General features: G+C 39.4%; 1 protein-coding gene across 1 annotated transcript; it reads right to left on the minus strand.

The window, feature by feature from the left end:
- Window positions 1–15,468: 15,468 nt before the first annotated feature.
- Window positions 15,469–16,427, minus strand: LOC138877848 (uncharacterized). Its single transcript, XM_070157491.1, has 3 exons — window positions 16,135–16,427; window positions 15,696–15,945; window positions 15,469–15,582 (listed from the first exon to the last, which is right to left on the minus strand). Exons 1-3 carry the CDS (start codon window positions 16,425–16,427, stop codon window positions 15,469–15,471), a joined length of 657 nt encoding a protein of 218 aa, XP_070013592.1.
- Window positions 16,428–19,584: the final 3,157 nt, after the last annotated feature.

Below are 19,584 nucleotides of genomic sequence, written 5' to 3' on the forward strand. Positions count from 1 at the left end.
ATTAAAATGGCACTAAGTAGCAGAAACGGTTTCAAAGTTACAGGATTCGAAAACGCCCTACAGGCTTGCCTACACACGAAATAATGATAACTACATTTTCTATAGTAAAACAGGGTAGATTTTAAAACATACTCTTGAATCCCTATAGGCATGCTATCTAATGATAGATTAAGGCAGTTTTTGAAAGAATTCATTTCAGGGAAAATAAACCATTAATTAAACCAGTTTCGAAGTAAACTAATCGCGGACTGGGTTGATTTATTCAAACTAAAATGGTTTAAAGCTATAGGCAGAAATTCTGGAGATGTTCCCTATAGGCATGATATCTAGTTGTTTAAAACTGAATTTAGAAACTGGTAGGCATGGTAACAAATGAAAGCACATATAATATATGTTATAATAGAAGTTGGATTGGATCATATCCTATAGGCATGGTATCTACTTGTGAAGTTAATTTTAAGATCTACAAACATGATTTCTATTATCGGAACCACTTTAGACCTATAAGCATGATTTCTATCATGGTAAGGCAAACATAGCAAAAATGTAAAGTCCTATAGGCATGGTTTCTACCTGTATTACCCCATAAATATGTAACTACCAACCCTTTTTTACTAGTTGCCCCAATATTCATTTACAAATTATTACAGACCATATGAATGAATTACATAAGTAGATAAGAAAATAAGAAGTTATTCTACAGGGAATGTACAGATAGGGCCAGATTTCCAAAGCCTCCAATAGCCTCAAAGGCCCAAATTCCATAGACAATGTCATTGTCTAGGTGCGTCAGAGTTCCCTAAGGATCTCAAGGATCCCGGAAAGTGCTCACACCTAGACTTGGTAACCAAATTTAGTAAGTGCAGTGTGGAAGGGTCAGCCTTAGTGTGCCATAGTTCAGAGGGTTCTCAAGAGGATCCCAAGGCAGTACACACACTGGAGGGGGCAGAACCTAATGATTTAGGAGTAGAGTGAGAGTGTTTGACCCAGTTTGAAAGGTTTTAGTGGGAAAACAATATTAAAAAGAGGTTTCATTGAAATAGTTTTGTGGAGTAAAAGAGGGAGTCATTCAGTAAAACAACTTTGAAAAGAGAGTGTTATATGATTAGACAACAGTATATCAAACATGGAGTCCAAAACCAACTCAGTAATACTTAAAGAACAAAGAACCAAAACAGAAGGAACAAACTTACACACATGAGTAATAGGGATTGGGGATACATAGAGCACATGATGGTAAACACATAACAGGCAGAGGTCTTTGGAATTGGTACAGGCATGCTTAGAAACAACTAATCAGACATATTCATAGAACCAGCAATGTTTTAGGGGTTCAGTGTAGGATCAACATAATTAAAGAATCAATCCCCAGGCTCATACAAGTTAGGAGTACATACTACTTTACAAGGAGAATCATATCAGAAACCAGATATTGCAAGATCACATAGAGACAGACTACATAGAGGGAGGTAACATGTTCATACTGATCCTAAGGAAGGGGAGTACATAACATGCTAATCATGTAAACATATTAACTACAGGTTTCACAGTAAAACCATAAGTAAAAGCAAACTAGAAATAGGATGAATTGAAGTAATAAAAGGACCGTATTATTTTTGGAACTTGAATTGAAATTAGAACATACCAGTAAAGAAGGTAGTAAACACAAAGTAAGGAGCAACAGAGTAGAGTAATCAGCCTTGGCTTACAACTGGCTGATTTAGAATAATAGCAAGTAACCAGAAAAAGAGAGTAGAAAAGAGTTTTTTATGTGAGAGAGAGTTTTGAACCAATGTGTTCGTGTGTTTGTGCTAATGAGAGAGTGTGTATATATAGTAGTTCGAAATTAGATAAAAATAAGGCAAGAATCATAGTAGCATAGTAATTATGGAACCAAATACTAATCAGAATCAAATCAATGCAAGTACTCCTTTAATTAAGGGGTTATCAACCAACGGTAATAGGCAGAAATGATTAAGGAAAGAAATCAAGTAGAGAATAAGGTACAAAATAGAAAATTAGGGGTAAGTACATAGGGGTTCAATTGAGGAAACAGCTAATGAAGGATCAGTAAAATACTCGGTTAACCAAATAAAGTAAGAAAACAAAATAAAGTTGCAAAATATGAAAATAATCGAAAATCAGCATATAGTAAATCATGGAATCAAGGATTCGAAATTACTGATTTAAGGAGAGTAACATGGGTTCCCAAGTTTAAACAGGAAAATCGAAGGTCTAAAGGGAAGTTTTTCAAATCAAGCCCAGAAACAAGGAGTTCAGAGTCAATCAAAAAGAGAGTTTTAGCATATAAAAAGAGTGAGATAGGAGTAACCAAACATAGCAAGTAAAGAGGCAAATATTGACCAGTCAAGATGATCACAAACACATAAAGGTGATATAAGTTAGGCTAAAACTCAGTAAGAACATATTCGAAGCAAGATAGTCACAGAAACTCAAACAAGAAATGAGCAGTCATGCTAATACACAGAACCAAACAAAGAACTCTAGAAAATTAGGGCTTTCAACATGAGCGAGTTGAAAAGGTAGTAAAACCATAGAATCAGTCAAAATATGCAAGAGATAGAAGTTTAAACACAAAGAATCAGTTTAAACAAAGTTTTAGAAGAAGTTTCAAAAATTCTAATTTTAGAAGAAGACGAACACACTTGAAATCACATGGTTCTGGTAAAGAGTTTCAAGGATATTGTAAAACTTCAAAGAAACAAACTCAAATCATGTTAAATTTGTACAGATCTAGGAGATGTAGGCAGAAATTAGGGTTTGAGAAGAAACCCAAATAAAGATGAAAGAACTTGTCTAGGATCCCAAGGATCGTAACAAATACAGCGTGATTTTGCTCGAAATCACAATGGAGTAGCCAAGAACAGACAAGTGACAAACCCTAGGTGCATGTCGGCATGTCCCTAGGCCCTTGAAGACCTTAGATGTCATGCCCCGAACCATAGTCTGGGCGTACCACGACACTTGGTGCCTGACTGCATGCGACCGAGCGAACCAACTGTATGGCTGGATCAACATGTGGTATAACATGAGCTAGAGGTAAATATAAAACATGAAAATCTACTAAAGAGTCTGACTGAAATATCATAGATTCGTAAAATACTAAAAAGGTCTGCAAGTATAAACAAGTAGCCGACAAGGCTAACACATGAAAGCCTACTAATATCTGACTGAATGGGTTATAGTCTACGAAGCCTCTAAAGAACACTGAAAATGCTAACTATTTACAGGGATAAGGTCCCCGGTATACCTTATTAACTGCAATACTATAATGACTTAAACAAAAGTGAGAAAAGGACCTGAAAGACTAGGGCTCACCAATAGCTGATACGAGATGTCCTAGCAAGCAGAGTCATTAACCTGAAAATCATTACTTGCATCGCGAGATGTAAGCCATGAGTAAAAAGGGACGCTCGTACATTTGAATTGCACTAGTATGTAAAACAACTGAAGAAAAGAACTGTAAATACTGAAACTGAAACTAAACTGCTAGCTGATAAACTGATAACTGAACAAGGAAGTAAGGATAAGAATACTCCCTCTTCCGAATGATGAACAACCTGTTTCTCTGAATATGAAACAGCGACCTCAGGCACAATATATATATATATATATATGTGTGTGTGTGTGTGTGTGCGTGTGTGCACAACTGCGGCCTCAGGCCCAAAGATGCATAAAGCATAAACTGTGGCCTCAAGCCCAAATACATGTGTTCAACATTCAAGAATATAAAATTAGGAACTGAGAATCATATTACAATACATGATACTGAAATAATGAGCCATACCGAGGTACATGATACTGGAGTAGTGAATACGATTAGACTGAGATGAGTATTCACAATAAGTTGATTTCTCATAGCTGAAACTCATAGAATATCAAATGATTATGAGACTATGTCATCTAGAGAATAGAAGTTCTACTACTATTCAGGGAACTAAGGCATAGTTACTTTCTGAGGAAACTGGTAATGGTCATAATGAATGGGACGTAGGGAGAATCATAGACATTCCCAACGTAAAGTGTTAGCCTTACATACCTTATCTTCCTGCCCTTGAGCGTAATGCAACGTTTGTCAACCCTTTCAACTTTAATCTATAGCAATACAAGTCAAAGGGATTCCATATTAACTATGGTGCTCATGTTTTGGTCACTTAAGCATTTTATCAAATGCTTGGTGAAAATAAAGCTTCATAGTACTTATGAATGGTGTCTCTACACCCCAACAATCCATTCTCTTGTTCCTAGTTAAATTTTAAAGTATCAAATGATTATAATCAACATTATTCGCATTACCCATAAGGTAAAAACATCCTTAACAAATAATCAACACTCAACACCCCACCGTATAATCGTTCATGCTTTTCTATCAAACCCATCAACTCATATCTCATGAACTAGGGTTTATAATCATTAAACCAATGCAATAATCAATTATAGGGTGAAGACATTACCTTTTTGAAGTTCAAACCCTTTGAATTCGAGTTCTAGGCTTCCTTCTCTCAACAATGATGTCCCAATCGAATATCTAATAATATGGATGGTTTACCCATGTTAGTAAGATGATGGGAAATTGAAATTAACTTAGAATCACCATTAAAACTTACCTTGGGTGGTGAAGGGACCATTAAGGAATTAGGTTTTTGAGAGCCTTCCTCTCTAGAGCAAGTTTTTATGTTTTGGGGCTGTGGGGGACGAAATAAGGCTAAAAACGACTTCCCAAGTCATCCACCGTGTCCCAATTGGCAGGACCGCGGTCCCAACTGCGGTAAATCACTGGGACACTGCCTCACCACTGCGGTCACGGTAAAAAAGCGGCAGGACCGCGGTGGTTACACACCATTCTGTAAAACGGGCATTTCTTTTTGTACAGAGCTCCGTTTGGGCTCCAAAATATATCTTTGGAAATATATTTCAAAGGCCTACAACTTTCATGCTTTGAGGTTGTCCAAATTCCTTAAACATTTTCACTAAATCCTGCTGGAAGACAGACCTTTTGCAAACTTAGTCGATTTTGTCAAATCTTATGCACCTCACTTTCCATCTTGATTTTGAAACAACTATTTTCACCCATAATCATCTCGATGGGACTTCACATGTTCAAAATATATCCTTACTACTCCTTTAACTCATTCATACCTAAGTCAAATTTTATGGGGTGTTACATTATCTCCCCCTTGGAATCATTCATCCTCGAATGATGGTCCTAGCTGCAACTACGGCTATCTATGGACATTAAACGGGTGTGATGGAGATATGAGAATACTAAAATATCATGAATACATGTATATCAAACTGGACGAGCACATGATCACTAAATACTAAGCTGAGTAAATACTGAAGGACATGGAGATTATAATATAAGACCTGAATGGAAAGGTTAATTACCTTCCACATTTTCCTTTTGCTCTTCAAAGAGATGGGGATATCTGGACTTCATGTCCTCCTCGGCTTGCTATGTAGCCTCTTCAACCTTTTGATTCATCCAAAGTACTTTTACTGAAGCAATTTCCTTAGTTCTGAGCTTGCGGATTTGACACCAAGAATAGCCACTAGAATTCCTTCGTAAGACAGGTTGTCTTTAACCCCTATAACCTCTGTAGGAACCACAAGTGATGGGTCTCCCATGAATTTCTTCAATATGGACACATGAAACACTGGGTGTACAACAGCTAGTTCTTGTGGCAATTATAACTCATAAGCCACCTGTCTAATCCTTTGCAAGATTCTATATAGACCAATATAGCGGGGACTAAGTTTCCCTTTCTTCCCAAATCCCATAATGCCTTTTATGGGCGATACTTTCAGAAATACCCAATCATCAACTTGGAACTCTAAGTCTCTATGCCGCACATCCGAATAGGACTTTTGGCAACTTTGAGCCATCTTCAAATGCCTTTGTATCAATTTGACTTTCTCCATAGCCTGATAGACCAAATCGGGTCCTAACAACTCCGCTTCTCCTAGTTTGAACCAACCAATTGGTGATCTACACCTTCGCCCATATAGAGCTTCGTACGGTTCCATCTTGATACTAGAGTGATAGCTGTTATTATAAGCAAACTCAATGAGAGGTAGATGATCGTCCCAATTACTTTAAAATCAATAACACACGTCCTCAACATATCCTCAAGAGTCTGAATGGTCTGTCAGAGGATGAAAAGCGGTGCTAAGGTTCACCCTTGTGCCCAATCCCTTCTGAAAGGATTTCCAAAAGTTTGTTATAAACTGAGCACCACGATCTGAGATAATGGACAAAGGAGTCCCATGCAATCGGATAATTTCTTTAATATAAAACTTGGCATAATCCTAGGCCGAATCTGTAGTCTTCACTGGCAAGAAGAGAGCTAACTTGGTAAGTCGATCTACAATCACCCAAATCAAATCATGCTTCCAGAACGAGCGAGGTAGACCTGTTATGAAGTCCATGTTTATCATTTCCTATTTCCAAATGGGAATTTCTATATTCTGAGTTAAACCGCTAGGTCTTTGGTGTTCGACTTTCACCTACTGACAATTTGGACACTTAGACAAGAAGTCTACTATATTCTTTTTCATATCGTTCCACCAATAAACCTCCTTAAGATATGATACATCTTTGTGGAACCTGGGTGAATAAAATACCTAGAATTGTGGACTTCTGACATAATCCGCTCTCTGAGCCCATCTACGTCTGGAACACATAGTATGCCTCTGTATCTCATAGTATCATAATCTCCCCCTTGTTCAAAATCCATAGTCTTGTGTTTGTGAATTCCTTCCTTCAACTGCAATAAATAGGGATCACTTAACTGTTTTTCTTTTACTTCGGCTACTAAGGAGGATTTAGCCTTGTTCTAGAGAACAACGCCACTATCTTCGGAGTCCAAAAGTCGAACTCCTCGACACACTAAGCGGTGGACTTCCTTCATCATAGTTCGCTTATCTGCCTCAACATGAGCTAAGCTTCCCATAGAACGCCGACTGAGAGTATCGGCTACAACATTTGCCTTCCCCGGATGATAGAGGATATCAACATCATAATCTTTAAGTAATTCGAGCCACCTCCTCTGATGTAGATTTAATTCTATTTGCTTGAAGATGTAGTGGAGACTCTTGTGATCTGTAAAAATGTCATCATATACCCCATACAAATAATGGCACCAGATCTTAAACGAAATACCACAACTGCTAATTCAAGATCATGAGTCGGATAATTCTTCTCGTGAGCCTTGAGTTGCCTCGACACGTAGGATATGACTTTACCATGCTACATTAATACACACCCAATACCAACCCTTGAAGCATCACAATAAAAAACGAACCTTTTGGTTCCTTCCGGTAGTGTTAGGACTGGAGCTGAAGTCAACCTCTTCTTTAACTCCTCAAAACTTCTCTCGCACGCATCCGACCATTGAAACTTGACTTTCTTATGAGTTAATCTAGTCACGGGGACGAGATAGAAGAAAATCCCTTTACGAAACGCCTATAATAGCCTGCTAGACCCAAAAAACTTCTTATATCGGATACTGAGGTGGGTATAGGCCAATTCTTCACTGCCTCTATTTTCTAAGAGTCCACCTTCATGCCTTCCCCTGAGATTACATGGCCCAAAAACACTACTGATTTCAACCAGAATTCATACTTAGAAAATTTTGCATATAACTTGTGATCCTTCAGTGTCTACAACACAATTCTGAGATGTTCGGCAAGGTCAGTCTCACTGCGGGAATAAATCAAGATGTCATGAATAAACACGATAACAAACAAATCAAGATAAGTCTTGAAGACCCTATTCATAAGGTCCATGAAAGCTGCTGGTGCATTCGTTAAACCGAATGACATTACCAAAAATTTGAAATGCCCATATCGAGTCCTAAAAGCTGTTTTTGGAATATCAACTTCCTTAACCTTCAACTGATAGTATCCCAATCTGAGGTCAATCTTGGAATAACATTGGGCACCCTGAAGTTGATCAAATAAATCATCTATTCTGGGAAGAGGGTACTTGTTCTTGATGGTGACTTTATTCAACTAACGATAGTCAATGCATATACGAAAGACCCATCCTTCTTTCGGACAAACAAGACCGGTGCGCCCCAAGGTGAGACACTTGGACTTATAAATCCCTTATCTAGAAGATCTTTCAACTGGACTTTTAACTCTTTCAACTCTACTGGATCCATTCTGTAAGGCGGAATAGATATCGGCTTAGTGCCTGGAAGTAGATCAATTCCAAAGTCAATCTCTCAATCGGGAGGGAATCCAGGGAGATCTTCGGGAAACACTTCTGGAAACTCATTTACAATTGGTACCGACTGGAGAGTGGGGATCTGAGCATCTGCATCCTTAACTCGAACCATGTGATAGATATATCCCTTGGAAATCATCTTTCTGGCTTTAAGATAGGAAATAAACCTACATCTAGGTGTTACTACATCACCCTTCCATTCTAAGACTGGTTCACCAGGAAATTCAGAACTTACTATTTTGGTTCTACAACCCACTGTGGCATAACAGGACTCTAACCAATCCATGCCCATGATTACATCGAAGTCTACCATCTCCAATTCTACTAAGTCTGTTGCAATAAGACGATGATGAACTTTTACTGGACATCCCCAATAGATACACCTTGCAATGACTGATTCTCCACTGTAGTGGACACTTCAAAGAGTTCACACAACTTTTCTAGTTCTATCCCAAATTTCTTTGCAATATATTGGGTTACATAAGATAGGGTGGACCCCGGATCTATAAGAGCATAGACATCAAAAGTGAATATTATTAGCATACCTGTGACAACATCTCCACGAGCCTCTGTATCCTGACGGTCTGCCAGTGCATACAAGCGGTTTCGACCATTGCCTGCATTATTAGAATTTGATGCACCGTGCCCTTGTTGGGCTTGAGAGTTATGATGGGCTGCTGAATTAGTGGACTGAGCTGCATTGCCTCCATTGTTATGCTTTGCCTATGGGCAATCCCTCAAGAAGTGGCCCTGCTAACCGTACCCAAAGCAACCATTTGTGCCCAAACGACACAACCATGGGTGCCGCTTACCACACGTGTTGCAAATAGGGTAACTAGGGACTCTATAGCCCATACTAGCCTATGACTGTGAGTCTGCTATTCTGAAATTCTGGTTTTTCTTGTTAAACATCCTCTAAACCGATGCCCTAGCTGAATATGGAGGAGGTACTGATTTTGATTTCTTGAAAAACTGGTGATTGCCTCCTGTTTGAGATCCCCCATGGTTGAAACTTCCTACAAACTTAGCTCTCTCGCTGAATTTCCTCTCCTTCTCTCTCCATAGCCGCTCTTCTTCCTTCAACATGTCTTTGTTCCCTTGAACAAAGGCAGCCATCTTAGTGATGGTCATGTCATTATTATGAGCGGCTATATTAGCGTCAGCAAACAAATCATCTGAAAGCTCCAACACAAACCGCCTAACTCCGGCCCTTATATCACGTACCATTTCTGGAGCATACTTGGCCAGATAGACGAACTTGAGGTAGTACTCATTCACACTCATATCATTCTGTCTGAGTCTCTCAAACTCCAAAGCCTTAGCTTTTAAGACCTCAATGGGTAGAAAGTGCTCAAGGAACGCATCTGCAAACTCCTTCCAAGTCGCAGGATCTGCATCCTCCCCTCGGGACTCTTCCCAGGTTTCATACCAAGTGTTGGCAACATCCTTCAGCTGGTACATAGCAAGCTCTGCTGCCTCAATGTCTGTAGCATGCATCACTCGAAATATCTTTTGAACCTCATTAATGAAGTTTTGCGGATCCTCATCCTGTTTGGACCCTCTAAAGACGAGAGGTTTCATGTTGAGGAATTTCCTAGACCTGGAACTACCCATCCCATGAACATCACTTGTTCCCTGCCTTTGAGCCTGAGTAGCAACAATCTGGGTGAGCAATTGGATAGCTCCCCTGACATCCATGCCTGAAGCACTGGGCACTGAGCCCGGTGCAAACCCCTGGGCCGGAGTGTTCTCCTCCTAAGGAGCATTAGTTGTGGCCCCCTAGCTAGTAGCTGAGGCCTTCCTGGTGTACTTTCTTTTTGCAGGCATTTTTCTGAAATACGCAATTCGTACGGGTTAGAAAGATTCCTGAAAGCAAAGATCTAACTGCATGATCTACAATATGAAGGAAATGGAACAATCCTAGACGTCTTGGTGGTCAACTGTTTACATGTGTGGCGCACACACACACATAAAGTAGACACCACTGGATACGGCTTCATAGACACCCTAGGACTCTTGAACCTGGCTTTGATACCAAGCTTTGACACGCCCCGAACCATAGTCTGGGCATAACACGGCACACGGTACCTGACTGCATGCGACCGAGCGAACCAACTGTATGGCTGGATCAACATGTGGTATAACTATGAGCTAGAGGTAAATATAAAACATGAAAATATACTAAAGAGTCTGACTGAAATATCATAGATGTGAATCCTCTATAAGGAATAAACAAGTAGCCGACAAGGCTAACACATGAAAGCCTGCTAATATCTGACTGACTGGGTTTTAGTCTACGAAGCCTCTAACGAACACTGAAAATGCTAACTGTTTACCAGGGCAAGGTCCCCGGTATACCTTATTAACTGAAATACTATAATGACTAAAACAAAAGTGAGATAAGGCCCCAAGAGACTGGGGCTCACCAATAGCTGATACGAGATGTCCTAGCAAGTAGAATCGTCAACCTGAAAAGCGCTACCTGCATCGCGAGATGCAGGCCCCGGGCAAAAAGGGACGTTAGTACATTTGAATTGCAGTGGTATGTAAAATAGCTGAAGAAAATAATTATAAATACTGAAACTAAAATTGAACTGCTAGCTTATAAACTGATAACTGAACAAGGAAGGAAGGATATGAATACTCCCTCTTCCGAATGATATATATATATATATATATATATATATATATATATATATATATATATATATATATATATATATATATATATATATATATATATATATATATATATATATATATATATATATATATATATATATATATATATATATATATATATATATATATATATATATATATATAATTGCGGCCTCAGGCCCAAATACAGGTGTTCAACATTAAAGAATATAAAATCAGGTACTGAGAATCATATTACAATACATGATACTTATATAATGAGCCATACTAAGTTACATAATACTAGAATAGTGAATAGGATTATACTGCGATAAGTATTCATAATAAGTTGATTTGTAATAACTGAAACTCATAGAATATTGAATGATTATGAGACTATTCCATCTAGAGAATAGAAGTTCTACTACTATTCAGGGAACTAAGGCATAGTTACTTTCTGAGGAAACTGGTAATGGTCATAATGAATGGGACGTAAAGAGAATCATAGATATTCCCAACGTAAAGAGTTAGCCTTACATACCTTACCTTCCTGCCCTTGAGCGTAATGCAACGTTTTTCAACCCTTTCAACTTTAATCTATAGCAATACAAGTCAAAAGGATTCCATATTAGCTATGGTGCTCATGTTTTGGTCACTTAAACAATTTATCAAACACTTTTATAGTCCTTATTAATGGTGTCTCTACACCCAACAACCACCCATTCTCTTGTTCCTAGATAAATTCTAAAGTCTCAAATGATTATAATCAACATTATTCTTCATCACTCATAAGGTAAACAACACCCTTAACCAATAATCAACACTCAACACCCCAACCCTATAATCGTTCATGTTTTTCTATCAAACCCATCAACTTATATCTCATGAACTAGGGTTTATAATCATTAAACCAATGCTAGAATCAATTAGAGGGTGAAGACATTACCTTTTTGAAGTTCAAACCCTTTGAATTCGAGTTCTAGGCTTCCTTCTCTCAACAATGATGTCCAATCGAATATCTAATGATATGGAGGGTTTACCCATGTTAGTAAGATGTTGGTAAATTGCAATTAACTTAGAATCACTATTAAAATTTACCTTGGGTGGTGGAGGGACCCTTAAGGAGTTAGGTTTTTGAGAGTCTTCCTCTATAGACCAAGTTTATATGTTTTGGGACTGTGGGGGAGGAAATGAGGCTAAAAAATGACTTCCCAAGTCATCCACAGAGTCCCAGTTGGCGCGACCACAGTCCCAACCACGGTAAATCACTGGGAAACTGCCTCACCACCGCGGTCGCGGTAAAAACGCGGCAGGACCGCGGTGGTTACATACTATTCGGTAAAATGGCCATAACATTTTGCACAGAGATCCGTTTGGGCTCCACAATATATCGTTAGAAATATATTTCAAAGGCCTACAACTTTCATGCTTTGAATTTTTCCAAATTCCTTATTTCACTATACTCTGCTGGAAGACAGACCTTCTGCAAACTTAGTCGATTTTGTCAAATCTTATGCACCTCACTTTCCATCTTGATTTTGAAACAACGGAGAAGATCAGAGAAGAGAGGTAGGCGATTTGAAGGGATAGGATTTGCTTGAGTTGTTGAGAGAGGAGAGGAGAGAATACAGAGGCGGTGGATTTGGAAAATGATTTAGGGTTGGGGGTCGTTTAGAGTTAAAAAAGGTAAGAATGGACGAGGGTCGTTGATCTTTTAGATCAACGGCTATGATTTAATAGGTTTTGGGTCGGAGAGGGGTAATTAGGGACTGGGTTGGGTAATCTGATTAGGAATTGGGCTGGGGTTGGGTTAAACTTGGGCTTAAATTGAAATGCAAATCTGACTACGTTTTAAATAGCCAATTTATTCCTATATTATTTATAATGAATAATAGATAATTTCTGGAAAATAATTTTGTATACTAAAATGATTTAAAATAAATATTTAGCATTTTAAAAATATAGAATATCAATTTTATGCATATAAATGTAATTATACATTAATAAGGCTAATATTGCAATTATACGCAATTTAGATTTTAAAAATACAAAAATGCAATTATAAAAATGCACTAAAAGTATTTTAACAATATTTTGGCAAAAATATAGAATTTAAATTACTAAATCACCCCAACAATAATTTTATGGATAATTATTGGGGATTTTATGAGTAAAAGGGAAGGAAATAAATCAATTTAAAATCTTTAAAATTATAGGAAAATTATAAAAACCTTATGCATTCTTATATATGCATAAATATACTATTTTGAAAGTTTTTATGCATATTAAAAATATATAGAGAAAGACTGTGTATCAACAGCTGCCCATCTTTACCCGGGAAGGATGAAAGAGTTTTCGGGTAAAGAAATGATGGCCAATTTTGACTAGATGGGATGTTTTGAAAGACAGAGGCCGGACTCTAGTCTTCGAGCTACCTATATATCCCTGGTTATCAGGAATCAGGCTATGTGTAGTTTTGGGTTCATCTGCGGAATATGCCGATGAAATTATTTCAAGAACTAACACACGATGCCGAAGCGGCTATGGTGAGCGGTTAAAGCTCGGGATAGTTGAAGGAACTGGAGAGAGATTGTTCTTGCTAGGATAGCGGTTGCTTACTAGATACCTGCAGATAAAAGATGCTACACACATGTATTTGCGAAAAATTAAACATGATGCGAATTCCCTTTGGACCGTTAAGGTTGTATTCGGACGGTTAAAGATGAGGTCCTCAGACCATGACGTCCTGGGCCATGAATTGTATGATAAAGGATTCGCATGCCATGAAATAGTGTTCTCGGGCCATGAAGATGGTGCCTCCGAACCATGACTCATTTGAATAATGATATGCAAATTTGAGAGATCCTCAGGCCATGGCATAGTGTCTTCTAGCTATGAGGATGATACCTTTAGACTATGAAGCCTTTGGATAGATTGGCGATATTTCAGCCCATGATATGCAATAGCCATGATGTTATCAAGACAATGATTAGTCTTGTGAAATGGATGGTAGGGCTTAGCCCGACTGGAAAATAGATAGTAAAATAGAGCAATATCTGTGCAAAAAGGGACAGTGCTTAGTCCCGTGCGAATGTGGAGGCAAGGATTAGCCTCATGCAGGTATGGAGGCAAAAATTAGCTGCATGCAAGTAGGGAGGCAATGATTAGCCTCATGTAGTATGGAGTCAAAGATTATACTCATGCAAATAGGGAGGCAGGGATTAGCCTCGTGCAAGACATAGTCAAGGATTAGACTCATGCAAATGAGAAGGCAGGGATTAGCCTCATGCAGGATGGAGTCAAGGATTAGACTCATGCAAATAAGTAGGCAGGGATTAACCTCATGCAAGATGGAGTCAAGGATTAGACTCTTGCAAATGAGATGCAGGGAGTAGCCTCATGTAGGATGGAGTCAAGGATAAGACTCGTGAAAATAGGGAATCAAGTGTTAGACTCATGCAAGTAGGGAGGTAGGGATTAGCCTCATGCAAAATGGAGCAAGGATTAGACTCATGCAAATGGGGAGACATGGATTAGCCTCATGCAGGATGGAGTCAAGGATTATACTCATGCAAATAGGGAGTCAAGGATTAGACTCATGCAAGTGGGGAGGCAGGGATTAGCCTCATGCAACATGGAGTCAAGGATTAGACTCATGCAAATGGGGAGGCAAGGATTAGCCTCAAGCAGGATGGAGTCAAGGATTAGACTCATGCAGATAGGGAGGCAAGGATTAGCCTCATGCAAATGGGGAGGCAAGGATTAGCCTCAAGCAGGATGGAGTCAAGGATTAGACTCATGCAGATAGGGAGGCAAGGATTAGCCTCATGCAAATGGGGAGGCAAGGATTAGCCTCATGCAAATATGGGGGACAGGGATTAGTCTCATGAAAAGAGCGAGTAGTAGATAAGAGTAGTGTATGTCTTAGCTGGAGATGTATTTTATGTCTGATAGCCTGATTGATAGTGAATTATCTTTATGTATACATGTTTTTCGAATGCTATCATTACGTTAATGTGCCTATGTTCCAAGAAAAATTATATATTTTGCGGGGGGGGGGGGGGGGGAGGTTGGTTCATGGCTTCGTCTACCAGCCTTGCTTTGCTTTGTTCTGAAAGCCTTTCGAGTTTCCCTAGGCGACACCTGACTATTATGGAAGTAGAGTTTTCAAAAATATACAATTTGATAAAAATAGAGTTATTTTAGAAATATATTGATACATTTAGATGAACTAGTGACTGTGACACGTCCCAAAGACATTGCAGCTCTCTTATGGAATTTTAAGGGTCCTTCTCAAAATTCTGCCCCAGTTTGGTGGGTGATTTTTTTGACTGTTTGCGGATAATAAGCCTTGCTAAATCTTTTCATAATTTTGAGAATCCTTCACAAAACTTTTCCCCAGTTTTTTAAATGATTACTTACTTTCTAGTATGTGATTGCATTGGTTGGACTTGCTCTAGAATTTTGAGGACCCTCCTCAAAATTCTGCCCCAGTTTCTGATCTTGTGGGAAATGAAAATTTTATTATGATATGACCAAACCCATAAGGCTACCTACGTATCCCTCTTAAATGGGAATCAGGTCAAGCGTAGTTCAATTATATCAAATGAGGAAAATGTAAAACGTCTATGCATAGTATCTCTTGACTGCGTTTGAATTGATTGGTTTTGGCCAGATCTCTCCGTCCATTTCTGCAAGTATGAGTGCTCATCCTGTTAGTACTCTGTGAACCATGTACGGACCATGTCAGTTGGGAGAGAATTCCTTTGGCTTCATCTTGATGTGAGAATATTTTCTTCAATACCAGCTGCCCTGGTGAGAACTGTCTTGGTTTGACTCTTTTGTTGAAAGCTCTGGACATTATATTCTTATAATGTTGGTCATGACACACTGCGATCATCCTCTTTCCATCGATAAGGGCCAATTGTGCATAGAGACTTCTTATCCACTCTGCATCGCTGAGTTCAGCTTCCTGTATGACTCTTAAAGAAAGAATCTTCACCTCAGCTGGGATGACAGCCTCGGTACCATAAACCAGCATGTAGGGAGTTGCCCTGGTTGATGTGCGAACCGTGGTGCGGTACCCCAACAGAACAAAGGGTAACTTCTCATGCCACTGTTTGTGGTTCTCTACCATTTTCCTTAGTAACTTCTTAATGTTTTTGTTGGCGGCTTCTACGACTCCATTCATCTGAGGTCTGTAGACTGTGGAATTCTTGTGCTTGATTTTGAAAGTTTCACACATAGCTTTCATCATATCACTATTGAGATTGGCGGTATTATCAGTGACAATAGATTCGGGAACACCGAATCGGCAAATAATTTGATCCTTGACAAAGTCCGCGACGACTTTCTTGGTCACAACTTTGTAAGATGCAGCTTTTACCCATTTTATGAAGTAATCAATGGATACTAGAATAAACTTGTGCCCATTTGAAACAGTGGGCTCGATTGAACCAATAACGCCCATTCCCCAAGCAGTGAATGGCCAAGATGAGCTTGTTGCATTGAGCTCATTTGGCGTCACTTTTGTCATGTCGGCATGCACTTGACATTGAAAGTATTTGCAGACATACTGAATGCAATCCGTCTACATGGTCATCCAAAAATAACCGGCTCTATGTATCTTCTTTTCCAAGACGAAACCACTCATGTGTGGGCCACGGGTCCCTGCATGCACATCCTCATGTAGCTTAGAAGCTTTCCTTGCGTCAACACGTCTTAGTAAACCCAAATCAGGAGTTCTCTTGTACAAGTTTCCTCCGCTGTGGAAGAAGTGATTTGACAATCTCTGGAGCGTGCATTTTTTAGTGTGATTTGCATGCTCCATGTATTTTCCTTTTGATAAGTATTCTTTGATGTAATGGAACCAAGGTTTTCCGTCCGTTTCTTCCTCGACATGAGCATAATATGCTGGCTGATTATGGATCCTCACCGGAATGGGATCAATGTAGTTCTTATCCGGATGTTGTATCATGGATGACAAAGTGGCTAATGCGTCGGCAAACTCATTCTGAATTCTGGGTACGTGCCAGAATTCTATCTTTGTAAACCTCTTTCTCAATTCCTGCACATGGTGCAGATATGGCAATATCTTGGAATTCTTGGTGGCCCACTCTCCTTGTACCTGGTGCACAAGCAAATCTGAATCACCAATCACTAGCAACTCCTGAACGTTCATGTCGACTAACATGTTGAGCCCTAGTATGCAGGCTTCATATTTCGCCATGTTGTTGGTGCAAGGAAACCTGAGTTTAGCAGATACCGAATAGTGTTAACCCGTTTCTAATACCAAAACTGCTCTAATGCCCACTCCTTTAAAATTTGTGGCTCCGTCAAAGAACATCCTCCGACTATCATATGCTTCAGTAATGTGTTCTCCTACAAATGATACTTTTTCGTCAGGAAAATACGTTTCCAAGGGTTCATATTTTCCTCCCACCGGATTTTTGGCAAGGTGATCTGCCAATGCTTGTCGCTTGACCGCATTTTCAGTTACATAGACGATATCAAACTCACTTAGTAGTATTTGCCATTTGGCCAACTTTCCAGTCGGTATGGGTTTCTGGAATATCTACTTTAGAGGGTGCATCCTAGATATGAGGTATGTGGTGTAGGCACAGAAGTAATGCCTCAATTTATGGGTTGTCCAGGTCAAAGCACAGCAAGTGCGTTCAAGAAAAGAATACTGTGCTTCATAAGGTGTGAACATCTTACTCAAGTAATATATGGCTTGCTCCTTCCTTCCTGTCTCATCATGTTGTCCCAAAACACATTCGAATGCTCCATCTAATGCAGATAGATAGAGTAGCAAAGGTCATCCTGGTTCTGGCGGGACTAGAATTAGTGGTGTGGACAAGTACTCCTTGATCTTGTCAAAAGCTTTATGGCAATTCTAAGTCCAGCTTGTTTCGTCATCCTTTCTTAGCATCTTGACGATGGGTTCACATATGATTGTGGACTGTGCTATGAAGCGACTGATATAGTTAAGACGTCCTAGGAAGCTCATCACATCCTTTTTACTTTTAGGCGGTGGTAACTCCTTAATAGCCTTGACTTTAGAAGGATCTAGTTCGATCCCTCGACGAATGATGATGAATCCTAGTAACTTTCCTACGGGAACCCCGAATACACACTTTGCGGGGTTCAATTTCAAATTGTACCTCTTGAGCCTGTCAAAGAACTTTCTCAAGTCCGTTATGTGATCTGTGGCCCTCTTGATTTGATAATGACATCATCCACATACACTTCTGTTTCTTTGTGTATCATATCATGGAAAATGATTGTCATGGCTCTCACCTAAGTGGCCCCAGCATTCTTCAGACCAAATGGCATCATCTTGTAACAATATACACCCCATGGTGTAATAGAAGCTCTCTTCTCTGCATCTTCTTCATCCATCCAAATCTGGTGATAACCTGCAAAGCAATCTACAAAGGATTGGAGTTCATGCTTGGCGCAATTATCGATCAGGATGTGTATATTTGGTAGTGGGAAGTCATCTTTGGGACTTGCTCTGTTTAAATTCTGATAGTCAACACATACTCGGACCTTTCCGTCCTTCTTTAGAACTGGCACAATGTTAGCTAGCCAAGTTGGATATTCAACCACCCTGAGAACTTTGGCTTTGATATGCTTGGTAACTTCCTCCTTGATTTTCAGGCTCATATCTAGTTTGAACTTTCTGAGTTTTTGTTTGACTGGCGGACACATGGGGTTAGTAGGCAACTTGTGAGCCACTATGGATGTGCTCAAACCGGTCATGTCATCATATGACTATGCGAAGATGTCCTCATATTCCTTTAGGAAACGAATGTACTCTTCCTTCTCTGTTGGTGACAAGTGAATGTTGATGTGGGTCTCCTTGATGGTCTCGGCGTCTCCCAAATTTACTGCTTCGGTCTCGTCCAGATTGGACTTAGGCTTATTCTCAAAAATTTTGACCTCCCTGATGATTTCCTCGGGTATCTCATCTTCTTGCTCTGAATCACTATTCTCATGTGGCGTTGCCTCATTACATGTCACAATCACTAGTTCATCAGGAAAAATAATAATAATGTTGTGGCAAGGAAAAGTGTAAAGATATTAGTGAATAATAAAGAGCAAATGCATTTGATTAAAACTTGAAAAATTGTCCAGACAAAACAAGGCTCGATGAATCGAGCATTTATTTTGAAACAAGTGAAGCTTAAAATGAAACTACGGGAAATCTTAAATGCCTAGAATGGCTATAGAAGTAAATTATGCCAAGCTACCCAGGGACTCGGCATGCTCGGGATGGTGTGGCAGTCCAGTTTCTGAGAACAGCTCCCTTCTTCACGGTCTGAATAGTGAGGCCTTCTTCCTCCTCCTCCTCAATTGTGGCACTGCAATCCATGTCCTCGTCCTCCAAGAACAAATTCATCAACCCAGCTAGTGTTTCTTCCTCCGTGGTTCCCCATATTGTGTCAGCCTGATGAAAAGTTTGTTCCAAACATGGCACTGGTTTCTCAAGAGGGTAATACACTCTGCGCCACGGAGGCAACCAATCATTGTACTCTTGCCATGTATACTGGTATCCCAGCCCAAAGGTGTTACCATGATTTTTTAGCTGTATTGGTTTGGTGATACCTTGGAGGTTCTTTCCCAACCCTTAGTCAGGTTCATATCCAGACCATGCTAGTATACTTTCTATTTTGTTACTCCACCACTTA

This window comes from Nicotiana sylvestris, chromosome 9 (assembly GCF_000393655.2).
Source record: "Nicotiana sylvestris chromosome 9, ASM39365v2, whole genome shotgun sequence".
NCBI lineage: Eukaryota > Viridiplantae > Streptophyta > Magnoliopsida > Solanales > Solanaceae > Nicotiana > Nicotiana sylvestris.